General features: G+C 40.9%; 2 protein-coding genes across 6 annotated transcripts; one reads left to right on the top strand and one right to left on the bottom strand.

The window, feature by feature from the left end:
* Positions 1-7,758: 7,758 nt before the first annotated feature.
* LOC131694236 (ATP-dependent helicase brm-like) lies at positions 7,759-25,473 on the top strand. 4 transcript variants are annotated; one of them, XM_058982760.1, is made up of 4 exons: positions 7,759-7,904; positions 7,974-8,673; positions 20,518-22,456; positions 22,701-25,473. In XM_058982760.1, the coding sequence occupies exons 2-4, from the start codon at positions 8,101-8,103 to the stop codon at positions 25,154-25,156; spliced, it is 4,968 nt and encodes a 1,655-aa protein (XP_058838743.1). In that variant the 5' UTR covers positions 7,759-7,904; positions 7,974-8,100; the 3' UTR covers positions 25,157-25,473. The 4 variants fall into 4 exon arrangements, with proteins under 4 accessions (XP_058838743.1, XP_058838744.1, XP_058838747.1 ...); XM_058982761.1 differs by having other exon boundaries at positions 7,767-7,910; XM_058982764.1 differs by having other exon boundaries at positions 7,767-8,673; positions 22,701-24,917; positions 24,975-25,473.
* LOC131694237 (uncharacterized) lies at positions 8,726-10,049 on the bottom strand. 2 transcript variants are annotated; one of them, XM_058982765.1, is made up of 3 exons: positions 9,967-10,049; positions 9,222-9,902; positions 8,726-9,157 (listed from the first exon to the last, which is right to left on the bottom strand). In XM_058982765.1, the coding sequence occupies exons 2-3, from the start codon at positions 9,687-9,689 to the stop codon at positions 8,786-8,788; spliced, it is 840 nt and encodes a 279-aa protein (XP_058838748.1). In that variant the 5' UTR covers positions 9,690-9,902; positions 9,967-10,049; the 3' UTR covers positions 8,726-8,785. The 2 variants fall into 2 exon arrangements, with proteins under 2 accessions (XP_058838748.1, XP_058838749.1); XM_058982766.1 differs by having other exon boundaries at positions 9,222-9,919; positions 9,967-10,020.
* Positions 25,474-25,479: the final 6 nt, after the last annotated feature.

Genomic DNA, 25,479 nt, shown 5'->3' with positions numbered 1-25,479 from the left:
GATTTGACCTATATGTATGTTTGTATTATTAAATGAAAAATATTGCTATTGTCTAATGCTGTTACCAGTGCACTCTTCGAGGTGAGCAATATGGCTAACATACTGAAAAAATGTTTTGAGATTCATTAAAAAAATTTCCCGCTTCTAACAAAAAAAAATGTCTGGGAAATGGAACTGTGGAATGAACTTATGAACCAATGCTCATTCTGGATATGGTTTTTTGGAAAATAGTTTTTTCTGGGGAAAACACTTCGGTATTTTAGTTTCTATGGAATGGTTTTTGGGGAAAGTCAGCCATTCTTTATTTTAATTCGGAATAAATAAGTAAGTGTTGCAGCAGTGCCAAAACTAATGAAACTAAAATGACGAAACTGTATTCCAGCACTGTTGGTGCGTCAATCGTTGATTCTTTATTATTTCGAATGGGCATTTTTCAACAGCATTAACGAATAATGAAACGAAAGTTTGTCAGTATGTACACTAAGATGCGTAGAATGCGGGGGAGTGATAATCTCAGTTTGTTTACTTTTGTTAGTTACGTTGATTTCAAAAATCTTGCTTGAAATTATGGACTTTTGTTAATAGGCAACAACGTTTTTTTTCCATCGATCGATGGGGGTCAGTTTGACAACGTCAGAATCGCTTGAAATGTTATCAATAAACGGCCGTAACAGTAAATAAAAGAAAAAATGACTCTTTCTCTAATGTGATGCAAGCTAACGTGCTTCTCGTTCTCAGGCTTCTTTACTGCTCTCGATATTAGCTCATTATCTCTTTTGCAAGCAGTTAAACGCAGTAGGGCTGCTTACTAGCTCCCACCGAAAGCGAGAGAACACGCTCTCGAGAATCAAGAGATTTTTTTGTGTTCACGCATATCTCTCTACCGCTCAGGGGGGATGCGAAAGTATTAATTCTCGTCCAATTCAAGAGGCAGTGTTTCTCATCAGATGCTCAGTTACAGAAAGAACATGTTTGAAAAAAATGCGAATAAAATAAGATGGTTTCGAAAACAACAAAATGGCGATATTTTGTATCAAATGAGTGCTTTACTTAGGCTTTGCATATTCAAACCAGCCATTTATATGTACACACTAAGCTAACCCAAAGTTGTTCAGTAATTTCATTTGACGATTTGCACAGTAATTTTTAACGGAGATCAGCAATTGATTTAAAAAAATTGCGAAAGCGTATTCATTTTTCAGCAACTTCGGTAGATTTACGAATAATTTGCTGCTAAAACCTGGAATATTTTTAATTGAATTTATTATTACTTTTGCTTTTTTCGGTAAATTATCCACTATTCAGTAAAATACTAACTTGTTCGGCAAAAAGTTAAACATCATCGAATCTCGCCAAAAACATACAAAACACGTACAACTAACCATCTGTTAAATCGCCATTTACGGGGAAAAACATTAACACGACGTGTTTGCACATTGCGAATACTTCTTAGTCTTTCGTAAAACCATGAATTTTCAACAGAAACTAGTGAAAGCAGTATTAGTGAGATTTTTGTGGTTGCCACAATAGATCTAAATATTGGTCGCAGTGGTCCGTCTCCAACAAAAAAAATGTTTGAGGTATATTCATTCCTTGACTAGGGAAATTTTATACATGACGATTTTGGATAAAGGATTTGACTGTCGCAAGTATGATAATTTTTAGCCTGATAGTGCAAGGAAGTGTAGATTCAATCGCAAAAAAGTGGAAATAATTCGGCTTTATTGATAATTATTGAAGATTTTTGCGAACAATAATGATGAGAATGTTTTGTGTTCAGAAATTCCGGGTGAAAATTCGTAACCAAATCCAGGAAATGTGAGATTACTTTCGTTCGAATTTTAATTTTCTGTACAACCTTTAAAAGCTGGTAAATTAATTTCTCTCTAGCAATTCGTCAAATTTAATGATCAAATTACTAAGAAGTCAGCAATACTCCTCCTCCTCTGGAAATTTGCTGAGTATTTTTGACGTTTGGATAAAAACGGAATATCAGAAAAACTATTTTTTTGGCTCTAGGTAAAAGCAAAAGGTTTAATAAAGGTTTGCTCTGTCACAAGCAAGAGGATTTAGTAATGAGAGCATGTGGTTTCTCTCTGCTCTCCTAGTTACCGGCAAAAAATGCGCAAAACTCATGTTGTATGCGGGAAAAATATTTCTCTATCTCTTCGTTGCAAAGATGAGTAAAATAAAGCGTCGTTCTTAATTAGAACTTAGTTTATGTCAATTATATGCAAATTTTGCTTCTAAACAACGTCCTTATGTTGGCTGTGATGACATGGCGTCATGTCACCATCTTGGTAAACTATCTTTACACTGAGAAGAATCCTATGGTATCTGTGACCTGACTCTCGTGGTTGTATTAACTATTTGCAAATATAACAGAAACGACCATGACAATGGTAATACTAAACTTTTGTATCATAATAAATACTACTAAAGTCGATTGTCGCTTAACCAACGACACGACTAGACACTGGCATTCCAAAACTGTATCGCAAATCTGACTACCCCTCAGTGACTCAGGTAACTGGTACTGTCAAATTTAAAATTTCCTGAGAAAATGCGTGAAACTAGCAACACTTTGGAATCTATTATTTATTTCAAATAGTTACCGTTGCATTCCCTGGTTACGAAGGGAAAATAGTGACAACAAAACAAACCCAAAACTAGAGAGTGTGAAAACGGTGAATAACTCGGCAGTAAATGGTGGTGAATCTAGATAGTTCGGCACACTGCCGGATCCAACTGACAGCAGAATGGATTTCGAGTCAGTTGAATTGATTTGAAAACCCGCAACATCCACTGAACAACCTCAACAAATCTAGATCCATATTACAGCAACGGGGCGAAAATTATCATTAACACGGCGCAGTAACTGGATGTCAAGCCAATCCAGAAGGAACCAATCAAATACAAAATCCTGCGATTCCAATCCTCGTAGTGGGGCAGTGCAAGCCAAATACACAACTGGTAATGCCAACTTCAACAACCATAACGATCTCGTCGCCTGAATATCGCTGCACACTGTGCAAGAAACTGATAGCCTTTGCTTCCCTGTTGCAGCAACAAAATGCTCTGGAAAACCAAAATTCTGTTAAACAGGCAGCTGAAATCAAGATAGTCGATCACGATGACCACCTCTTCATGCACATCATATTGAAACGTCGTGTGAGCCTGATGTAATTCGAATCGAGTCAACATGCCCCATAGAAAATTTGAGTCATAAATTTCCTAGTCGACCGACGAAATCGGGTGCTTCGAGGTCGACAGATTCATTAACCGACTAAGTTGGATTTCGTCGGTGAAGAATTTTCGTCATCATATTAATCGCCAGATTTAATCTAAACCAACTAATCGATCGATTTAATTGGTTGAAATAGACCGATTTCAACAGATTTCGTCGGACATATTTAGTCGGTTGTCTTGTCGGTAGATGTCCTTGTTAAACCCCCATAAGAGTCGGTGCAACAATCGACCGATTAATTGGTTGAATTGTCGGCCGATTAGGCGGAGGCAAGCCGATTTAGTCGGTGGGAAATTCGGGAGGATTTTCTACAAAGCGCCACCCCAATACCGAACCCAGCATATCAACCACCAGCAATATCCACAACATCAACAGACACGAAGCCAACGTAATATACCGATCGATGAAGCTCTATGGTATTTATCTGCAAACGATTAATGTAAGCCCTATTCAATCCCACTCCTGCAGCGTGTGCTCTCTGACATTCCTGAATGAGAAACTGTGCTCAACTCATGAAGATGTACTAGTGTGTGACTGATGGTTCCCCGGCGCCGTTGATGTCGAACGATTAGGGGTATGACCATCTCCACCAGTAAGAAAATGGTAGGCAGTTCCTGTACAGAATGCTGCTTGCCCTGTGCTGCAGTCCCGGAATGACATTCAAAGGTATATTCGAGACAATTCATTCTGAATATGGCAAAAATACGATCATCGCCAGCCAGCGCCTAGGATAACGTCACTGATAATATAACTTACAGCGTTACGTGGAGGCCAGCGGAGACAGATGTACGTACAGTACAGGAAACTGACCATAGTGACACCCGGACGACGCTCTACCACTGCAAAAAACAGTAACAACATCTAATTCATTAAAATTTACCTTAATTACTATAAAATCAGAAACTGAAATAAAGGCAGCCCTCGACGATTTTTCTATTTTTATTGATTCATTATAAATATAATTGATCAATTTTTCGGCATGAACACCATTTCGAATAACTCAAAGTTATCTAGGGTAGACGTGCCCCTATTCATCTCATTAGTCACGATGTCAAACTATTTCGCTAATAACTCGGCTTACACTGATTGGATTGCACTTAAATAGGTATCAACATCTTTGCTTCGTTCTTAAGAAGCAGATCAATAAAAAAAACTGGCTTGGAAAATGTAAAATACCCGCGCTAGAGCGAAGCGAAAAGTCGAGTACAACGCACCCTTATTCATCCCACCATTTGAACTAATGCCATAAATAGAGATAGCAGACACTGCTCTAACTAATGGGTTTAAATGGATCGGATGAATAGAGGTGCTAAGATGAATTAGGGCACAGTAACCCTATATGCTAAATTTATATTTAATTGGAACATGGTACATACGTGTTTTGAAATTTGGTCCAAAATTTGTTTCAACTGTTTTTTTAAATTATCGCAGCTTCAGAATAAACCGAAACTTGCAGTAATTTTATCTAAAATGAAGCTTTCTACACCAATTCTCGACAAACATATGATTAAAGCGTTATAGCCAACTGTAAAAATTCGTTCTGAGTGGAAATTCTGAACAAACCGTTACTCGCAAATCACAGATGTTGGTAGTAAACAATAGTGAAAAGTTTTCTTTTTCATTGACTGCTGTGTGCGCTTTAACGCCGTAATCATATGTTTGCCGAGAATTTAACTTTGAATCAATTTGGATTTGTATTTGTATTCGTATGTTTATTTGAGACAATAGCCTGTTTGCGCATTTGCCTTATATCAGGCCAAAGAAATATTAATTTATTTTTTATCCGTGTACGCGTGTACAATGTGTAGATTGTTGGTTGATATTCGGAACCAGAATTTTCCTGCCTAAACACATTGCTTTGCTTCCTAACTAATAAGACAAAGCTCTCTGACCCACCACATAACAGTGGATTTAGCGTTAGTTCGGGTGATTTAAAGTCAATGTTAAGTTGTTTCAGCTAGCCATTAGCTGCAGGATGTTCTATTGCTGGAAGTAAGCGGATACCCTGTCAAACCATTCGGAATTTGATTCGAAATCCTGAATGGAACCAGTATGGATTCCAGCTCAAATGCAACAACCGATTGAGTCGGAATCGGTTGTTGCATTTGAGTTGGAAACCATGCTGACTCCATTCAGAAATCCGAACCGGTTCCGGAATGAGTTTAACTGGGTAATATGTTGCAGCTTGAAACCGTGTTCTCCGGCACACTAATTTCATCGGTCACTTCAGAACTAACTCGCCTAAAAGAAGAAGGTAACAAACGGTGCACTCTGCAGAAAAAAATTATCAAAGAAGTATACTCATTTCTGCTCTTATCATCGTCATCGGAGGAGATCGTTTTCTTTCAGAAAATTGGCCATGCTAATGGTGCCCCCACTCCGCAGCCCGAGAACAATGATCATAACTGAATAGTTCGAACGGGTGACGTTCCGGATAGTGATAGCCTTACAATCGAACAACCTTATCCCTTCTAGCAAAAATAACTAGCTCGCCGGTCATAGTCTGCTCAATCGCAATTTTTGGCTCAAATTTTGTCCTTTCTGCTTCCAGTACTACCACAGAGCGGGTGATCCATTTGACGGGCAGAGGAAAGTACTTCATACTCGGTATAGGTCGACGAAACACATCCAGCACTACAATATCACACGAACCTGCATATCTGATTCTACAATTGACATCCACAAGGGCGAAAAGTGGAATCTACGCTATCTACTTGATGATGATACGCAAAGCAAAATCCACATTTTCACCACGCAATTCCACAAAATAATTTTTCTAGTGAGAAAATTTGTGTTGATGTTATAAACAGAAGATGGTTGCTATGTTGTTATGTATCCTAAAAATCAAAAGGTGTTGCTGGAGAAATTATTTATTTGTTGGCATCGAGGGGCAACTCAATGCAATGGTAACTGGTGGTAAATTACTCGGGCACTTTTTCTTCAAGATATTACATTGAGTGTCTAGTCGTGTCGTTGGCTTAACCATGCTGTTGTTATTTATGACAATTCGAACATGCTCACTCCAACAATATCTATCATCAAAAGACTGACAATGGAATAGTCAGGATCACTAGTAAAATAAAAGTAAAAATGAAAATATGTACATGGTAAACATCTTTAAAATCACCAGTGTCATTGTTATAACTCCTTTTCGTTTGATTGTTCTCTGCACAATATAGTAAGAAGTCGTGAACACTAAATTTATAGTTATTATATGAATGAAAAGATTGAATTAACTATATACACCATTTATATGGACGTGAGATCTGTTGTAAATACCTTTTGCGTATAGTGATTTTCAGCTGAAAATGAGTTGTACTACTAACAACCATAAAACTAGTCAATGTTTGCGTTCAGATTCAGATTGTATTCCAACACGATGCGGCCATTGCAGTGAAAATTGTGTACACAAAATACAAGCGTATTTTTGGTGTACTTTTAATTTTTTTTTACGATTGCAATAAGATCTCTGTGATATTACGGTAAGTCGATGGTTTCATAAGCCGAGTTCCAATCAGGAAAGATATTTAGTGGCTAAATATGAGCTTAGCACTAGCATTACAAATGGTCTGTACCAAGGTCTGTACACTAAGAATCGGCTTCTGAGTCCGAGGAAATAGAAGATAATATTCTTCAATGGATTGTAGGACTAAGTGTTTGCTTCGCTAAATACAAAATATTGTACAATGTGAGTAAATACTTTAATTTAAATTAATAACAACGTCTTAATTTCAAAATTTTTGTTTCTTTCAGCTAAGCGTAAAGGCAGAAATAGAAGACTAAGATGTGTATGTCATCAATAAACTAAGAGACCCGCGAGAAATTTCCAAAAGCTAGATTAGCTGAAACTGGCTCAAATACATCTTTACCATTTATCTAATTATATTTGCGTGTCATTTTCAAAACAACGATATTAAGCAAAAAATGTTAAAATCCCAATGTTGTAGTTATTCCAAACAAGCCTTGGCCAAGATGCCTATGCTTATTGTTATGCCAAGCATTTCACTCATAATGGTCATTCCTCCAACAGAGTGTTCAATTTTACTATTATGCATAATGCATGGTAAAATATTCCATTCTCCTAGTTTAGTTATAACAAACAGTTCGAGGTCAAAATAACTATGCGTATTGTTATACCGAGCATTCCACTTATAATGTTCATGCTTACAATAGAATGTTCAATAATACTATTATGGTCCAAAGCTCTTGTATAGTAATCTTGAACATGGATATGGTTCAAGTGACCTGATGCTATTGTCGGTTAAAAACAACTATACTCACAAAGTCGAATTAACCTCCTCATATAGTAAATGTTACCATATAATTTTCTTAGTGTATGCGCAAGGTCATATATTAAAACTGTTATACAACACTTGCACTTTTCATATTTTAACTATATTCGGCAGCACTTTCAACGATGTGGCGACCTTACAACCCCGTCTGTCAAACCATTTAACGCACACATCCACAAATCACTCGTTTGACGATCGGCTTCGGCTTTTTTGTTTGCTTCCTCTCTCACTCCGTCGTGTCACTTTTTTGTGTAACAAAGCTATTTGCTGCAGTGAACTTTTGCTAAAATTTCAGGATAATACGCAATTGTTTGGGTATTTTTTAGTTGAAAAATGAACATTAGTGTAAAAGGTGTCAAGTGAAAGTAAAGGTTTTTTTTTAAATAGAGTGGATTTAGCGGTAATAAAACGATTGAAATATTTTCTCTCGGCAGCCATTTTCTTCTGAAGCTCTTGCTATGCTTTCTACCAGCATATGCAGGGGTTGACTGTCTATCAAAATAACCAGAGAACGAAAAAAAATTGTGCAACCTCGTGAAAAGTTTTAGTGGCAATAGTAAGATGGCGAGTCCTTCGCCGGTAAATAGTCCGATGCCTCCTCCGCAGGCACCGAGCCCAATGGGACCACCGTCACAGAGTCCGGCCCCTTCCCCGTCGCCGCATAGCCCCTATCAGCCTCCACCGGGACCGCCACAAGGTCCACCTCATATGGGCCAAGGTCCACAACATTCGCACGGACCTCCAGGACCACCGCAAGGTGGACAAGGAGGTCATATGCCAATGCAAGGCCCACCCCCGCAACATGGGCCGCAACCTCCTAACCATCATGGACCGCCTCCACAACATGGTCCTCCCCATATGAACGGACCTCCGCCACCACAAGGTCCAGGAGGTCCCCAAGGGCCACCCCCGCCGCACCATATGCAAGGACCTGGTGGACCAGGAGTACCACCAGGACCCCCGCCTCAGCACATGCAGCAGCATCCACCCGGCCCTCCACATCCGCAAATGGGACAACATTCGGGTCCACCACCTTCACAGCCCCATCCAGGGATGCCACCACATCAGGGCCCTCCAATGCCTCCAGGAATGGTACCCGGAGGATACCCACCCCATTCAATGCAACCCAATTCGGTGAGTGTTTCTTTTTATTCTAAACCCCATTCGGGATAAAATGTCAAGCAGCTATGTATCAATATTCTTTAATCTGAATTCAGTTGTAATATGTTATATGAATGAGAAAAGTTTATTGCTTTTGTTTTACGTCCTCTTCCACTCGAAGAACAATCTCCAGCACACGCTGGGCTAACTTTTCACTGCTGGCTGCGATAATGTCCGGCTTGAGGATGTCGTACTGGCCACCGTTAATATGCGTCACGACGCCTCCTGCCTCCCGTACCAGCAGTGCTCCGGCTGCGATGTCCCATGGTTTAAGATGCTCTATGCTGTAACAATCGATATTGCCGCTAGCGACATAGGCCAATGTGAGAGCGGCCGAACCGAATGCTCGCAGTCCAGTGCACTCTTTAATGAACTCGATTCCACGGCCGAATATGTAAGGACGGGCGGCTAGATAGCTTGCGATGGAAAATTCATGACCTACCAGGGCGCTTTTCAACTAGAAGGAGAAGTTTTGAAATTATTTTTGTCGTTCTTGTGGCATCCAAAAATTTTAAGCTTACCTCTTCGATACCGCTAGTGTGAATTTGTTTGCCATTCAAGAACGCACCTTTCCCTTTGACCGCGGTGTAAAACTCATCCAGACAAGGATTTGATATAATTCCAATCTTCAAATCACCGTCCACTACTAGCGCCACCGAAATAGCAATGAACTTTACACCCCGCACAAAATTATTCGTCCCGTCGATGGGATCAATAATCCACGTTGGTCTTTTGTCTAGCGGCTCCTTCTGGTTTGCATCACTTGCAGACTCCTCACCCAGCATCCGATGAGATGGGAAGCGTTCCAACAGTCCCTTAATAAGGACATCCTCCACCCGCCGGTCGTACTCGGTCACTATATCCCAGTGACGGCCCTTGGTTTCGACATGTTTCAGCGAGTTCTGGAAACCCTCCAGCACGATGGGACCGCACTGTTTGGTTAACTTCACCGCCAACTGGAATGCTTCCTCGATTTCCTGATCGTTCATTGCAATAGTCGTTTGCTTACTATACTACGCTAGGAACGATGTTGGCGATCTAGGGGTTTAGGTGTAAATTCTCGCACTGATAAGAGATTCCAGGTGAAGGCATTAAAGTGTTGATTGGCAGTGCTTTGTTTGACCTAGATAAGACAATGACTGCGAGTTTCTCGAGTTAACACTGTCACAACTGGTACCCGTTAGCGTGAATTTTGTGTTGACCTAAACGGAACGACAAACTGATTAAATTAATTAAGTTGATCTGCAAGTAGCAACTCCAATTTACAATGTTCAGACGTCAGCCAGCCAAAGTGAAAAATGACATTTTCAGCAGATTGAGCATTACATTTTTACGAAAAGAGCAAGAGAGAGGAACCCTATGCACTCTGAGAATAAATCGCTGAGAGAACACAGAAAGCGGTGGAAGCATCCCTTTGAGTTTCGACTGTTGCGATTGAAACTTTTTTTTTGTGAAGTCGTACCGTTATCTTCTCCACAGATAACGTAAACAAGACTGGCTCCGAGTTAGGCACAGTAGCGTGTTGGCGATGGAAATGTGCGTTTTCAAGGAATAAATTTCCATACTATTTATCGAAATGGAAGGAGGAAATTAGTAATTCAGTGGTTTTCTAGTTTATCTCATCAGTTCATATTATACAATAATGATTATTGTTGAAGTCTTGTTCATGGATATTTTATTAATTGATTATTCAAGTGTTATGAAATCGAATGATTCATAATAAAGAACAGAAGAGTGCTTGGTAGTTACTTTTTTGCTGAATCCGGCAAATTAGGCGTGTGTGTGTGTGAATCCGAATAAAAATATTAACAAAATAATAGACATTAAATGATTTTCACTTTTGTAACGTCATTTAATTTGCAGTAAAGTTTACTATATTAACCCATTCATGCCCATGTTGTTTGTGGACAACAACGTTTTTAAACAGTTATAACTTTTGTTTGAGGCAATATTTCTTCACAAAACAAGTAAGGCTAATAAATGTGTCTATTGACTTTCATTTGATTATAAACAATTGCAAGGATCAGCTCTAGAACTGAAGTTATTGCAATTAGTCTGATTGGATTCCGATGTAGCAGTGCTGCCAGAGACAGTTTATGTTGATGACAGAAAATGAATTTTTCATATATCTTTGTTATGTTGCAATATTTTCGAAAACTAATAAAACTTGTCATTTTAGACTGTCTTTGGGTACCTTTTCCACACAATAGGACTATTGCAAATATTCTAGAAGGATTGCATTAAGCATTAGAAGGTAAAAATTGAGCAGCTTCTAGCACTGCAAAGGAAGCACCTATCTTTATGAAAAAAGGCATTTCGTGTTTCTTGATCCCACTGTTTTCAAGGAAAAATAGTTTTGAAACCATATGCACTAGACAAAAGTTGGGCATGAAAGGGTTAAGGAGGAACGAACAATGGAACACACAGCGAGGAAAAAACTGTTTTTTTTCGTTTTCGATTTTTGTGTCATGCTCTTAAGAGCTTAAGAGCCAACCTTAAGGGCCAAAGTACCCAAGGAAGAGCAAGGAGTTGAAGGAAGAAAGTTTAGCGTGGAATAGGGTTATATGAGCAAGCGTAGTTTTCCGGCGCCTCAAACCATTTGTCTTCTACCGCAGGAGTCAGGATATTTTGGCATTTGAAATGCGAATGCAAGAAAAAAAAACTTCTGGTTCTCGGTTCGGTTTTGTTTAACGCGTGCCAACTGTAGATTGCAATCTCAATCCATGCTGCTTCGACACAATTACTTTCATTATTTTTGTTTTTCTTGTCAAAAGTCACATCCACCACTGAATGAGCACTGATCAATTCCTCTATCTGTTCATCCTCTATCACTTCAGCATTTGAATTGCTGGATCACTAAAATTCTGCTAAAAAAATAAACAGATACAAACCCGTATAAAATCAAAACCTTATTTCCAAACGAACCTATCCAAATATCTGACGTTTTATTCGGTTTGTTACACTATACTGCCTACCCATTACGCCCAGAAGCTTTTTTTCCCTCCCAATTTACTGTGTAAGCGATTTGCTTACCTCCAAATTAAAATGACAGAGCTCAATACCAATGCAGCTTGGTATGATTGTAGAGATATGCGGATACCTATATAGTTTACTACATTTGAGCAGGTAACATTTCAACAACATTAATAACTACAATATTGAAATCAATCCTGCAAAACTATTCATCACTGCCGTCGCTTCCAAAAACTGAAAACATGGCGAACACATCCATTTCCGAGTTTAGTAAAACTAAAAGTCCCCCGCTTAACAAGAAAGCTCTCAGCGCTCACTTGCGGAAACAAAATGAATAAAAAACATCATTTGCCGTGGTTGGATTAACATGCTTAGAATTATCCGATTTCTATCAGATTTTCCCACTGAGAATTTTTTGTTAAAAATTAGATAAATTAATTTTTTTTAAAGAAAAACTGGATTAATTACATTGGAAGCGTTGGATATGAATGTTATTTTAGACTGTAAAGCTTTATTTGATGTACAGTTACTCTCCAGATCGCCAATTTAATTTTCATTTTCGATCACGTTTTTCTTAGTTGTCAGTTTTGCATCATGGGCGTAGAATGGCAGAGAACCACCAACGCTCTGCGACTAATTAATAATTTCTACATCCCGCTTTTAAGAACTTTAACTGTTAAATTTTGTTGAAAGAATATATTGGCATTCATAATGAGTCTATCTCCAAAATTTCAGATGGATCCCATACTTGGCAATTGGATTAGACAGCTCGCGGATGGTTAGGGTAAATGCAATATTTTGCACCGATAGGGCATTAGGTGTATTTTTTCTGCAAACTGACAACTTCAAATAGTTTGCAAGTTGTTTCTAATTATGTTGGATGGAAAAAAGAAGATAAAAAAAATTTCCCGATTTTATCAACTTGCCCGTTTTATCAACCAAAATTTTTCGGTTGGTTGATAAAAACGGGTCATTACTGCAACATTTTATTGTCTGCAACATTGTAGAATAATATAAACTGATTTAAAATCATCTGAGAAAGTTATTAACATTCTATCAGTTTTTAGATTTGCAGATGTTGCAATTTTATTAAAACAAAGATGATGGCAAGAGAAAAAAACTTTGAGCTTTAGGTATACTGCCGCTATACGTATAATTGTCCCATGTGTGCAGGGAATTCCATAACAAATGGGACATTTAAACGTATAGCGGCGGTATATGTTTGATAACTTGGGGCAGATTCCATTCATCAAAATTTATAAATGTAGGATTTCGCTTGTACTCAAATCGAATTTTATTCCCAAAAGAAACACATTTCACAAAGTCTTAGGGAAAGGTATCAAAACCAAGTTTCATAATTTATTTAAAGAAGAAATTTCGGAAACGTTACTTGCAGAACACATATCACAACAGTAAACGAACATGAAAGCATCCCGCTGAACCATACATTCAGTGAATTCTCCTAGTAATTTAAGTCTGATTTCTCGCATAGTATAGGAAAAGAGCGAGAAAACTGGAAACTGTCCAGAATTTTGAGACAGGGGGTGCTACTTTCTATATTTACTTTTATACTGAGCTTCCTTTTTTTCGTACAATAGACAACACTTTTATTTCTCATTGAATATTGTGATTTCTGTTCAGCGTATAGCGATTCCGGAATTTCTTCTCAAAGAGAATTATGACAGTAAGCTTTAACACCTTTCTCCCAGGTTATGTGAAATTTTCTCATTTTAAAGCCAATGTGTGATTGGAGTACAAGAGCCTTGTAGGTATATTGTTCGTTGAACAGAATTCCTCCAATTTTTCCAAAAAGTCAACAAACTCGAAGCTAAATCTCATAGAATCATGTTTTTATTCATCATTTCTATTCTAATTTCGAAACGGTCCATCAGAATTCTCAAATGACTACATATCTAATCGAGTTTGTTCAAATATAAATGTTTAAATTTCAGCCAATTGTATCTTATAAGATGTTGTTGAAAAAGGACGTTGATTCAAGATTATATCAGCCATCTTCCAGAACGAGGAAAAAATAAAAAAAGAAAAAACGAATAGTTTTGACAGAAAAACTTCCTTTTTACTACATTACCCCAGCATCTGTGAAAAGAGTACCAATTTATTACAGATTTTATCTACTCTTCTATATACCTCCTTGGTCACATAATTGGTGCGCGAGATCCGGTAAATTCTGGAAATATGTTTTCTCCACTTCAAGGTGGGACTTTGTCAGCACTCAGAGTCCTCTGAATACACCCGTGGGCTTGGCGGTGGACTCCAGACTGCAAATTTTTATGCTTAGGGATTTGTAGCTTGGAGACCTTAGATTCTGTTGGTCCCTAGAATCTAATAGCAACACGGCGCGTGCTTCAGGCGGTGGATAGAAGCGAAGGGATACCCGGACGACTGGCAGATTGAATTATTTTTGCTATCAATTCAACTAGATCCAGACCGATGCAGTATCCTATGGTTGATGGTTCATTACATATAATCTAAATTAAATATCATTCAATTTGCACAATGCATTAAAACTTAAGGCTATTAGCCGAAGTTCTCGGACTATACAAATTTAAACCCAAATCTAAAGTAAACATCATTAAATTGCACAATGTATTGAATTTAAAGTTTAAGTGAACTATCCAAAGTATTGGGACCATATCAAGTCAAATGCTCAAAATGTGCCTAGTAATTTTGAAGAACCATCATCCACGCTAACCAAACCGTCAAATAAAGTGGCTATGTTCCCAAATATAAGCAACTTAGAATATGTCCCGCCCGTTCTTTTCTTCTACTTCATTTGTCTGTTTTTGTTTTACTTCTATTAGTTTGCTTTTCCACTACTCATGTAAACCAAAAAAACAGTGAATTTATTCCGCTCTACTTAATGTCTTCATTTTTTTTTCTTTTAATTCGGCATGTTCATTTTCCTTTTATTACTATATTTTAACTTAGATTCATTATAACGCTCACTGACACAATCAATTGCATATTCTCTCATATACACGCATAATATCTCATTCAAAACGTACAAACGCCGTTAGCCTTCGCGATAACCAAAGTCGAGTCACAAACGCGAATATTCAATTGCAACCATCCATACATACTCGCGATCTCGCCAACAACCCACCGCTCGCGCGATCATGAGTCGGTCACGTTAGGATGTCCCTGCCCTCGTTCTTAACAGCCTAGATTCATGTCTTCAGTTGGACCAATAAAAAAGTGAGGCTGATATTCATTGGACAACACATTCCACGGAAACGTGACCGGGAACTCTAGTGTTATGGGGGAACTTCTAGTACCAGAACCGTGCGTTAATAACAAGTACCAAATTCACGGTCCGCGTCATCATTTAAGAACACATGCGAATATGCATATGGCCACACAGGAACACAATCGAATTTTTACACGCGAAATCACATACGTTCTGGCAAACGCGACAAACACGTGAACATACAAACGCAAAGCTTTTCCCGATCGTCCACGCACATCTACGGTTGCGGTCTTTTAAACTTGATAAAACCACGGGATAAAATGGATAACCCTACCCCAACCCACACCCTGTTCCTCTCCCATGGCGTTTTTTTTGTGGAATGGTCCATCTGTCATTACCTCTCCTATCATCGGCCTGACTTGCACTCTCATTGCCCCACCAAATGCTGCAAAATGAAAATGGAAGTAATGTACTCCAAAAAAAACATCATTTGGTTCGTATTAGACAAAGGGGATATAGCACGCGGTAATATAAGAGAGTTGGCCCACAATACCCCTTTTCCAATTGGCTGAAATTTATGTAGATGAACGCATCCCTTCAAACTCATTATTTATGGACCATTTTATATAGCCGACAACACTCCCCATAGCCGGCTGTCCGGAATTCAAGTTGTTTTTAACGAACTCGATAAGCGGTTATCCAGAGCTACACGCCTTCGCATCTAGAACATTTACGGATCCTACAGTCAATAAAGTATTCAAACTCCTTATGCAAGAGAATATATTCTCAGTCGCATCTCTTGCTTGAGGCGAATCCTGACTAACAACCCACTCACTAGCCAATCCGTGGTACTTATGGGAGTGTCACTGAGTCGGGGCCTTCCGTTAAGTAAGTACCACATCAACACTTCCTTTCTCATATCCCAAGTTACGGTAAAGATGGTCGTGGCCAGCAATGGTGGTTCTCAGGCGAAATTCTCGCTTGGACTGGATCAATTGTTATTCCCAAACAATGTTCCTCAGGTTTAGTAATATTTGAATGTCTATAGCAATACCTAGTGGCAAAAATGTGAAACAGTTTCATTGCAAAACCTAAGCTTTCAAACAAAAATTCTGTAAAATTAAAAAAGTATTCTAGAGCCCCCGTCCGATTATTTTACTTTTGGTTGCAGACAGTCATTCCCCGCAGGGAAAATTATCACATTGAATGTGAAACTACATGTGAGTGTAAGGTCACACTGGGAGCAAGTGTAAGCTCATCCCAAGTAACCATTTGGGGCCACAGTTTTGTGTGGCTAGTTGCACGATTGAGTTACTGTTCCAAAGTCCAGTAACTTTAAGAGGAAATGCACAAGATAGTGCATCTTGTTTCAGAAATTTTATGTTCAAGAGTGCCTCTAGAGCAGCAGTAGGTGTTGTTGAGAATGCACCAGTAATTGCCACCGGTTTAACTTTGATTGGATTGTCATAACTTTTCACTTCTGCCACCAAACAATTGTTGTGTAGATCCACTAAATGTACTTGGGTTTGAGTCCCCAAGTTTTGCCGAAAGCCCGTCTACATTGGCCCAAGACCATGCAAGCTTTCTTGATTCTGAAATCAATGCGAGCTATCCAATTAAGTTTTGAGTCAAGAATTACCCTAACGTACTTAACGTGATCTGCGATAATAATTTCAGTCAAAGAACTGCAATGGACGAGCTCTGGTTGTAATCTTTCGTTGCGTGAAAAGCACCATTGATGTTTTATTTGGATTAACTGATAGTCCAACATGAAGACAACATTGCTCAACAACACATAGGACTTGTTGCATCAAATCAAAAAGTGTGTTAATGCAAATACCGGTGATCATTATATGATAATCATCGGCGTTACCATACGTCGGAAACCCAAGTTCATTAAGTTTCCTCAACAAGCCATTGGAGACAAGGTTCCATAGAAGTGGTGACAGCACACCACCTTGAGGAAATCCGCAGACACTCAGTTTGCTTATCTCTACTTGTCTTAACGATGAGCACAGATGTCGGTTGCTAAGCATTGCGTGTATCCAGTTCGTGATATATGAAGGTAATCCATGATCTCGCTGCTTCCAAGATGGATTCGAAAGACACGTTGTAAAAAGCACCTTCAATATCGAGAAAAACTCCTAAACTTGATTGCTTTTTCAGTGTTGCAGACGACATTGTGAACAGGGTGGTAGTAGACTTCCCCCGCTGATATGCATGTTGCGTTGCACGCTAACCTAAGCTAACATCCCGAATGTAGTGGTCGATTAAACGTTGCACTGATTTGAGAAGGAAGGAAGTCCGTCTGATCGGACTAAAGCTCTTTGCCTCCTCACAAGTGACGCGGCCACCGTTAGGAATGAATTTGACAGTTATTTCCTGCCACGCTAATGGAATGTATCCTGTGGCATCAATATAAGTAAGTACCTTTTTAAAAATATGCTTGAAGTGTTCATATCCTCTCTGTAGTAAAACTGTAGTGATCGTTTTCCCAGAGACTTATACGGAGCATAACTATCAATCGCCCATTTGGACGATTCGGTTGTCGCAATTCTACGAGTAAATGTCCAAGAATCAGAACTACCTGAAAAGAACTCAGAGGCATTCGTCAGTGATGGCTCCGTACAGCCTGGAAAGTGTGCGTCAAAAAGATAGTTGAGTACTATATGTTCGTCAGACGAGTATTCATCATTAGCATTTCTAATCGGACTGACATGAAAGTTTTTCGATTTCGAAAGTAACTTAATCGGCTAGTCTCGTTGAGACTTGAGACATTTGTGCAGAGCTTTGTCAAGCATTTCGCTCAGAGAGTTGAAAGGCGTTTGTGTATTCTTTGCGAGCCAATTTAAAGGTCTCCGACCCATTCATACGTCTGCGATTCCAAGCTTTTCTACATTTTTTTGAGTCGAACAAGATCGGTATTCCACCAATGTGTTCCTCTAGAAGCACGCATAACTCGAAGCGGACAAGCCTCTTGGTATACTCCTGCTATGAGTGAGTTTGTTTTATCCACGACCTCATCCAAGTAACGTAAATATTCAATCGTCGGAAGATACCCCTGCAATCTAGTCGCCAAGCCTTGATTGTAGAGGTCCAAGTTCGTAGATTTGGGATTACGATATGTGACGATATCTAGCGGAACATTTAAATGATCAAAGACGATCAGATAACAACGGTTTGAGCTCATTCGGTAGAAGCCAGTTTGCCAACGCATGCTTTATACTGTCAGAGCAAAGAGTTACATCTAACACTTCTTCTCTGGCAGTTCATGCAAATGTTGGGCGGTTTTCTGCATTAAGTAACCTAAATGTTATTTACCGATTCTGTCACGTTCGCCCGAATGACATTCGCCCGAAAGCCATTTACCCGAAGGACATTTGCCCGAATGTCACATAAACCCGAATGTCATTCACCCGAATGCCACGAACACCCGAAAGACATTCGCCCGAATGCAACATAAACCCGAATGCCATTCGCCCGAATTCCATATACCCGCAAAACATCGAAATGTCAATCGAAAAAAATTAATTTATTAGGATGAAATACAAATTTTATTACATTTGATGATATGAAGAAATTAACACTAAAGCTATACCAGTCAAATAGTTAATCCAATCACCTGGTTTGTATGATTTAACTAGGGTTTCCAGTTTTAAGTCCTTTTTAGCTGTTGGCACCGCTTGTAGTGTACGTAAAACATACGTACTAGGGTTTTTCTCTTCAAGCTGCAACTGCTTCAACACACCATAGAATTTCCACGGCTTAACAAACCGTTCCATTTATTGTGCTAGTCTTCCACATTATTGGTGGTTCTAGGAAACTTTGTCGATACATTTTCGAAAACTGACCACGGAGCGGGGGGCAAAGAAGGGTCATCGAGAAACTTTTTGATTAGTTTCCTTCCTACCAAAAATACAATTTTTACTAATGTAATCCAAAAAATCGTCGAGAGCCTTTTGGGCAACTTTTCCTCAATTCTTCGAGTGACATTGGAATACCTTGATGGGGCAAGAAAGCCAAGGCAACAACTTGTTTGTAAATTAGTTGTATTCGGTGATCTTCCGAATATTTTGTCTGACGGCCAAGTTGTTTTATTTTTCTAAAAAAACTTGAACTGTCTCGAAATCCAATGTTGCGTAGAGAGCTATTTGGTATATAGATTCAAGAAATTGCTCTTGTTTTGAAAGAAGGAATCAACCCTTATGTTTGAGTATACCGGGCAGACGAGTGGATCAACAGTTTCTTTGCAGACTTATTTGGCATGCAGATCCAAGGATTTGTCATGTTTGAAAGAAGCAATCAACCTCTAATTGTGGGAAAAGAGCTGCTCATATTTAAAAGAAGGAATCAATCCCTAAGTGTGAGTAAACCGGGCAAACGAATGGATCACCGGTTTGATTACGAGGGCTATTTGGTATACAAACTCAAAGAACTGCTCATATTTAAAGAAGGAATCTACCCCTATATTTTAGTAAACCAAGCATACCAATGGATCACAGGTTTGCCGAGTAGGGACCTCCGCTTCGGTTCCTCGACCTCGGTAATTGTGGCAAAACCGCATCACACTAGCTTCGCCACATAACATTTATGAGCTACTATTTACTAACGGTGTAGTGCCAAATGGACTCCCACCATGCAAGATATAATTTTAAATTAGTAATTATATCTAATTTAATTGATTCAATTCGTTAACGGAACATCTTAATATATATTTACCTCGATCGGTCGTGTTTCCGAAAGATTTCTTATTATTTTGTCCGATTTATCACGAGATTTCACCACTCGAGCTGACAACTGCGTCCTATATGCATCAGTTTGCACCTGAAGAGCATTTGTCGCGTTGGCAACAGAACCTCAGTGACGTCGAATAATACACCTAAAAGCGATGTCGCATAGCCACATTGGTCAGTGTACGGTTGACTAATGTGGCTACGCGACATCGCTTTCTGGTGCACTGTCCGACTTCGCTACCGCTCAGTCGGCTTTAAACTAGCTATAGCCCCTATGTTTGAGTAAACCGGGCAAACAAGGGGATCACAGGTTTGCTTATAACTCCGGCGACGCGTGGATCAACGCCTCGTCCAACGGATCCTTGGCCTCGGATATGCGGCCAGGCCGCATCACACTAGCTCAGCTGTATAAGCTCACTTGTTATTGTTCAGTTTATCAAACTTTAGTTAAAGATTTCACATTTCCCGCTCGGATTTGGTTTATTTAGGTTAAAATGCATCCTTTCGGCAAAAAAAACCGTATTAAAGTCGGACTTCTATCACAAAAGTCACTAAACTAGACAATTACCGATTTTATATTATGCTTGAGTGAATGTGGTATTCGGGTTAATGACATTCGGGCGAGTGGTCCATTCGGGTTGATGGCATTCGGGTAAATGGTCCATTCGGGTTAATGACATTCGGGTAAATGGTCCATTCTGGTAAATGGTTTTCGGGCGAACGTCATTCGGGTAAATGACTTTCGGGTGAATGTCATTCGGGCGAATGTGATAGAACCTATTTACCACACCAGCGCTCAACCAGATTTTTTCACCACTGGCTGTGACAAAAATTATAACGAAATGAATACACCCCCGTCATAACAGAACACTAATTTTATTGCCCTTCTTCATCTATTTGCAGGGTCCTCCACCTCCCGTCTCGATGCAACCGGGTGGTCCCGGTCCAAACATGTCCGGTCCAGGTCCCAGCATGCCCGGTGGTCCCGGAGGTCCAAATATGATGCCCGGCGGTCCACCGCCTCCACCAGGACAAGAGAATCTCAATGCACTTCAGCGAGCCATCGATTCCATGGAGGAGAAAGGTCTTCAGGAAGATCCTCGCTATTCACAGTTGTTGGCGCTACGTGCCACCTCCAAGCAGCAAAATTTGAATGCGAACCAGTTGCATCAGCTGCGTGGACAGATTATGGCCTATCGGTTGCTGGCTCGCCATCAACCGATTAGTAAGCAGCTAGCTTCTCAGATACAGGCTCAGCGTTCCGATGGAACACCGCCACAATGTCCAACACCCCCGTCAAGCCCCTTCCCTGGACAACAAGGTCCCTCTCCTCAGCCAGGAATGCAACAGCAGCAGCAGCCACCACCACAAGGTCCTCCACAGGGACCTCCACAAGGTCCTCCCGGTATTCCGCCAGGTAAATCAGGCCCTCCCGAGCCAGGTAAACAGCCAGCTGGAGGGATGCCTCCGAATCAGAGCCCTATGCCTGGCATGACCATGGGTGGGCAGCAACCATCTCATCAACAGCAAATGAGTGGTCCAGCAGGATCGGGTCAGCCTCAAAGACCTAGCTCCCAAGGACCTGCTGGAGCGGGACCACGTCCTGCAGCACAGGCTCCTGCAGTTCAGCCAATTCAGAAACAAAATCGAGTCACAACCGTGGCCAAACCAGTTGGTTTGGATCCGATAACTATCCTACAGGAGAGAGAAAATCGAATGTCAGCTAGAATCGCCCTACGAATGGAGGAACTGAATAACCTTCCTGCTATGATGCCGGAGGACATGAGGATTCAAGCTCAAATTGAGCTGAGAGCATTACGAGTGCTAAACTTCCAGCGTCAGCTGAGATCGGAAATTGTCCAATGCACCAGACGGGACACAACACTTGAGACGGCCGTTAATGTTAAGGCTTACAAACGTACCAAACGCCAGGGATTACGTGAAGCACGAGCTACCGAAAAACTGGAGAAACAACAAAAGTTGGAGGCAGAGCGTAAGCGTCGTCAGAAACACCAGGAGTTCTTGGCTCTGGTTCTTCAGCACGGAAAAGACTTTAAGGAGTATCATCGCAATAATGTAGCCAAACTGGGTCGGTTGAACAAGTCTATAATGAACTACCATGCCAATGCAGAACGCGAGCAGAAGAAGGAACAGGAGCGTATCGAGAAGGAACGTATGCGTCGCCTGATGGCCGAGGACGAAGAGGGTTACCGAAAACTTATCGATCAGAAGAAAGACAAACGTTTAGCGTTCCTGCTCTCCCAAACGGACGAATATATTGGCAATCTGACGGAGATGGTCAAACAGCACAAGGTCGATCAGAAGAAGAAGAAGGACGACGAAGAGGATCGCAAACGCAGAAAGAAGCGAATGGTGCTGGAGAGCGGAGACATTCAGATGCTCGATACGGACTGCGAGGCGCACGACTGTCGCGTTACGGTAATGGAGACGGCTACCGGAAAGATGATTACCGGAGACGATGCTCCTTATTTGAGAGATTTGTACGGATGGTTGCAGGGGCATCCCGGCTGGGAGTATGTCATCTCCGACGGGGAGGACGATGAGGATGACGATGATTCAGACGATAGGAAAGGGGATGACTTTTCCGACGATGCTAAGACCAAGGAGGTTATCCAAAAGGCGAAGGTTGAGGACGATGAGTACAAGACGGAGGAGCAGACCTACTACAGCATTGCGCATACCGTTCACGAGAAGGTCACCGAACAAGCGTCGATTCTGGTTAATGGAAAATTAAAGGAGTACCAGGTCAAGGGTCTAGAGTGGTTGGTGTCGCTGTTTAATAATAATTTGAACGGAATTTTGGCCGACGAGATGGGTCTAGGTGAGTGCTATTTTGTTTAATCAATAAAACATAGGTGTGAGATTTCACGAATTATGTCGAGCAAAAATTGCCCGAAATTGAGCCATTCCTCTCCATATTTTACTAACTCTCACAACTAACTCTGTACCCCGTCTCCTCTAGTACGTTACCCCTGCAAGCGCGACATAATTTATGAATGAATCCTTACCGCATTTTTACTCGATAACAACAATAATGATAATGTTCAATAAACCTTTTCTTCCAGGAAAAACCATCCAAACCATCGCCCTTGTGACTTATCTGATGGAGAAAAAGAAGAACAACGGTCCGTATCTAATTATCGTTCCGCTGTCAACCCTATCCAACTGGGTGCTAGAGTTTGAAAAATGGGCCCCAGCAGTGGGTGTGGTCGCCTACAAAGGATCCCCCGCAGGTCGACGTGCCGTACAGAATCAGATGAAGGCAACCAAGTTCAATGTGCTACTCACCACGTACGAGTACGTGATCAAGGATAAAGCCGTGCTTGCTAAGATCTCCTGGAAATACATGATCATCGACGAGGGCCATCGTATGAAGAACCACCACTGTAAACTGACGCAGGTGCTGAACACACATTACACCGCACCGCACCGGTTGCTGTTGACGGGAACGCCACTCCAGAATAAACTGCCCGAGTTGTGGGCCTTGCTAAACTTTTTACTTCCGTCGATTTTCAAATCGTGCTCCACTTTCGAGCAATGGTTCAATGCACCGTTTGCTACCACTGGTGAAAAGGTCGAGCTGAACGAGGAAGAAACGATCCTTATTATTCGTCGTCTGCATAAGGTGCTGCGTCCGTTTTTGTTGCGCCGTTTGAAGAAGGAAGTCGAATCGCAGCTGCCGGATAAGGTTGAGTACATTGTCAAGTGCGACATGTCCGGACTGCAGCGAGTGCTTTACAAGCACATGCAAAGCAAGGGCGTACTCCTTACCGATGGCTCGGAGAAGGGTAAACAGGGCAAGGGAGGCGCAAAGGCACTGATGAACACGATCGTTCAGTTGCGCAAACTGTGCAACCATCCGTTCATGTTCCAGCATATCGAGGAGAAATATTGCGATCACATTGGAATGCAGGGAACCGTCACGGGACCTGATTTGTACCGAACATCTGGAAAGTTTGAACTACTTGATAGGATTTTGCCAAAGCTAAATGCTACAGGACATCGTGTTCTGCTCTTTTGTCAGATGACACAGTGCATGACCATTATTGAAGATTATCTGGGATGGCGCGGATTTGGGTACCTACGATTGGATGGTACCACCAAGGCTGAGGAGCGTGGAGATTTGCTGAAGAAATTCAATTGCAAAAATTCGGATTATTTTATTTTCCTTCTGTCAACCCGTGCCGGTGGTTTGGGTTTGAACTTGCAAACGGCCGACACTGTCGTCATCTTTGATTCGGATTGGAATCCTCATCAGGATTTGCAAGCCCAGGATCGTGCCCATCGAATTGGCCAGCGGAATGAGGTGCGTGTGTTGCGATTAATGACCGTTAATTCGGTGGAGGAACGTATTCTGGCAGCCGCCCGATACAAACTTAACATGGATGAAAAGGTCATTCAGGCGGGTATGTTCGATCAAAAATCCACCGGTAGCGAGCGGCAACAGTTCTTGCAAACTATTTTGCATCAGGACGAAATGGATGAGGAGGAAGAGAACGAAGTGCCGGATGATGAAATGATAAATTTGATGATTTCTCGTCACGATGAAGAGTTGGAACTATTTAAGAAAATGGATGCCGAGCGGAAGGCTGCGGAGGTTAAGCCTCGGCTGCTTGATGAATCGGAACTACCGGATTGGTTGGTTAAGGAAGACGAAGAAGTTGACCGTTGGGATTACGAAGAGGACAATTCGATTTTGGGCCGTGGCTCTAGACAGCGAAAGGAAGTTGACTACACGGATAGTTTAACCGAGAAAGAATGGCTGAAGGCAATTGACGATGGAGCAGACTTTGACGAGGAACTCGAAGAAGAGGAGCGCGAGAAAAAACGCAAAGGTCGGAAGCGAAAGAGCAAACGGGATGAATCGGATGAAGAAAGTGTCCTTTCTACGGTAACCAAACGCAGGAAGGGAACCACTCATCCGAAGGTTAAGAAGCAAATGGAGAAAGTGATCGATGCTGTTATTAAATACACGGATGCAGAAGGTCGTGTACTGAGTCAGCCATTCCTAAGGCTGCCTTCCAAGAGAGATCTGCCAGACTACTACGAAGTCATCAAGCGTCCTATCGACATCAACAAAATCCTCACCCGAATCAAAGAAGCCAAATACGCCGATTTTAACGATCTGCAAAAGGACTTTTTCCAGCTGTGCCAGAATGCGCAGATCTACAACGAGGAAGCATCCCTCATCTACGAGGACAGTTTGGAGCTACAATCGGTGTTCACCAACGCGAAACAGAAGGTGATCGAGGCTGCTGATGAAGATGACTCCGATGACGAAGGTAAGCCCCTTCAGTCTGCTAACTATGGAAGTCGCTTTAATCTAACGTCGATTTCAGACGACGATGACAACTCGGATGAGGAGTCGGGTAGCGTCAAGATGAAATTGAAAATCTCCAAAGCAGGCACGTCGTCATCATCCTCAATGTCGGCCTCTCGATCGAAGGCGACGCCGGTGCGCAGGAAGCGATCGCAGAAAAAGTACACCATCTCCGACGACGATGATGACGACATGGATTAAGCATGCAAATCAAGTATAGCACGTAAGCTTTTAACTATCTAACCGCACTTGTTTAATTTCTAATCGTTAGAATATGTGTAAAAGATGTGACAACTGGTTTCGTAAATAATTTAGGAAAACTTTGAGGAGTTCATTGTGTTTCACTACTACTTTGAAGGTGGTTTACTTTGGTGGTTAAACAAAACCAACACGGGAAATTTAAGCTAAACGCACTTATGCAGTTGGTGTATTCTGATTGCCTCTAGTGACTATATAAGTTCGTTGGCAAAGAGTTATAGACGATTTCTGGAACATCTAATTTATATTTTATTTTTGAATTTACT

The sequence above is a fragment of the Topomyia yanbarensis genome, chromosome 3 (assembly GCF_030247195.1).
Source record: "Topomyia yanbarensis strain Yona2022 chromosome 3, ASM3024719v1, whole genome shotgun sequence".
In the NCBI taxonomy this organism is placed as follows: domain Eukaryota; kingdom Metazoa; phylum Arthropoda; class Insecta; order Diptera; family Culicidae; genus Topomyia; species Topomyia yanbarensis.
Note: the sequence above shows the minus strand (reverse complement) of the source record. Positions and strands in the feature narration are given on the sequence as shown.

Bases quoted from the DNA above. Each gene is read 5' to 3' on its own strand.
- LOC131694237 (XM_058982765.1), bottom strand. From the start codon at position 9,689: ATGAACGATCAGGAAATCGAGGAAGCATTCCAGTTGGCGGTGAAGTTA. The intron at 9,158-9,221 runs GTAAGCTTAAAA...TTCTCCTTCTAG, and splicing joins ACACTAGCGGTATCGAAGAG to TTGAAAAGCGCCCTGGTAGG.
- LOC131694236 (XM_058982760.1), top strand. From the start codon at position 8,101: ATGGCGAGTCCTTCGCCGGTAAATAGTCCGATGCCTCCTCCGCAGGCA. The intron at 8,674-20,517 runs GTGAGTGTTTCT...ATCTATTTGCAG, and splicing joins ATTCAATGCAACCCAATTCG to GGTCCTCCACCTCCCGTCTC. The intron at 22,457-22,700 runs GTGAGTGCTATT...CTTTTCTTCCAG, and splicing joins GGCCGACGAGATGGGTCTAG to GAAAAACCATCCAAACCATC.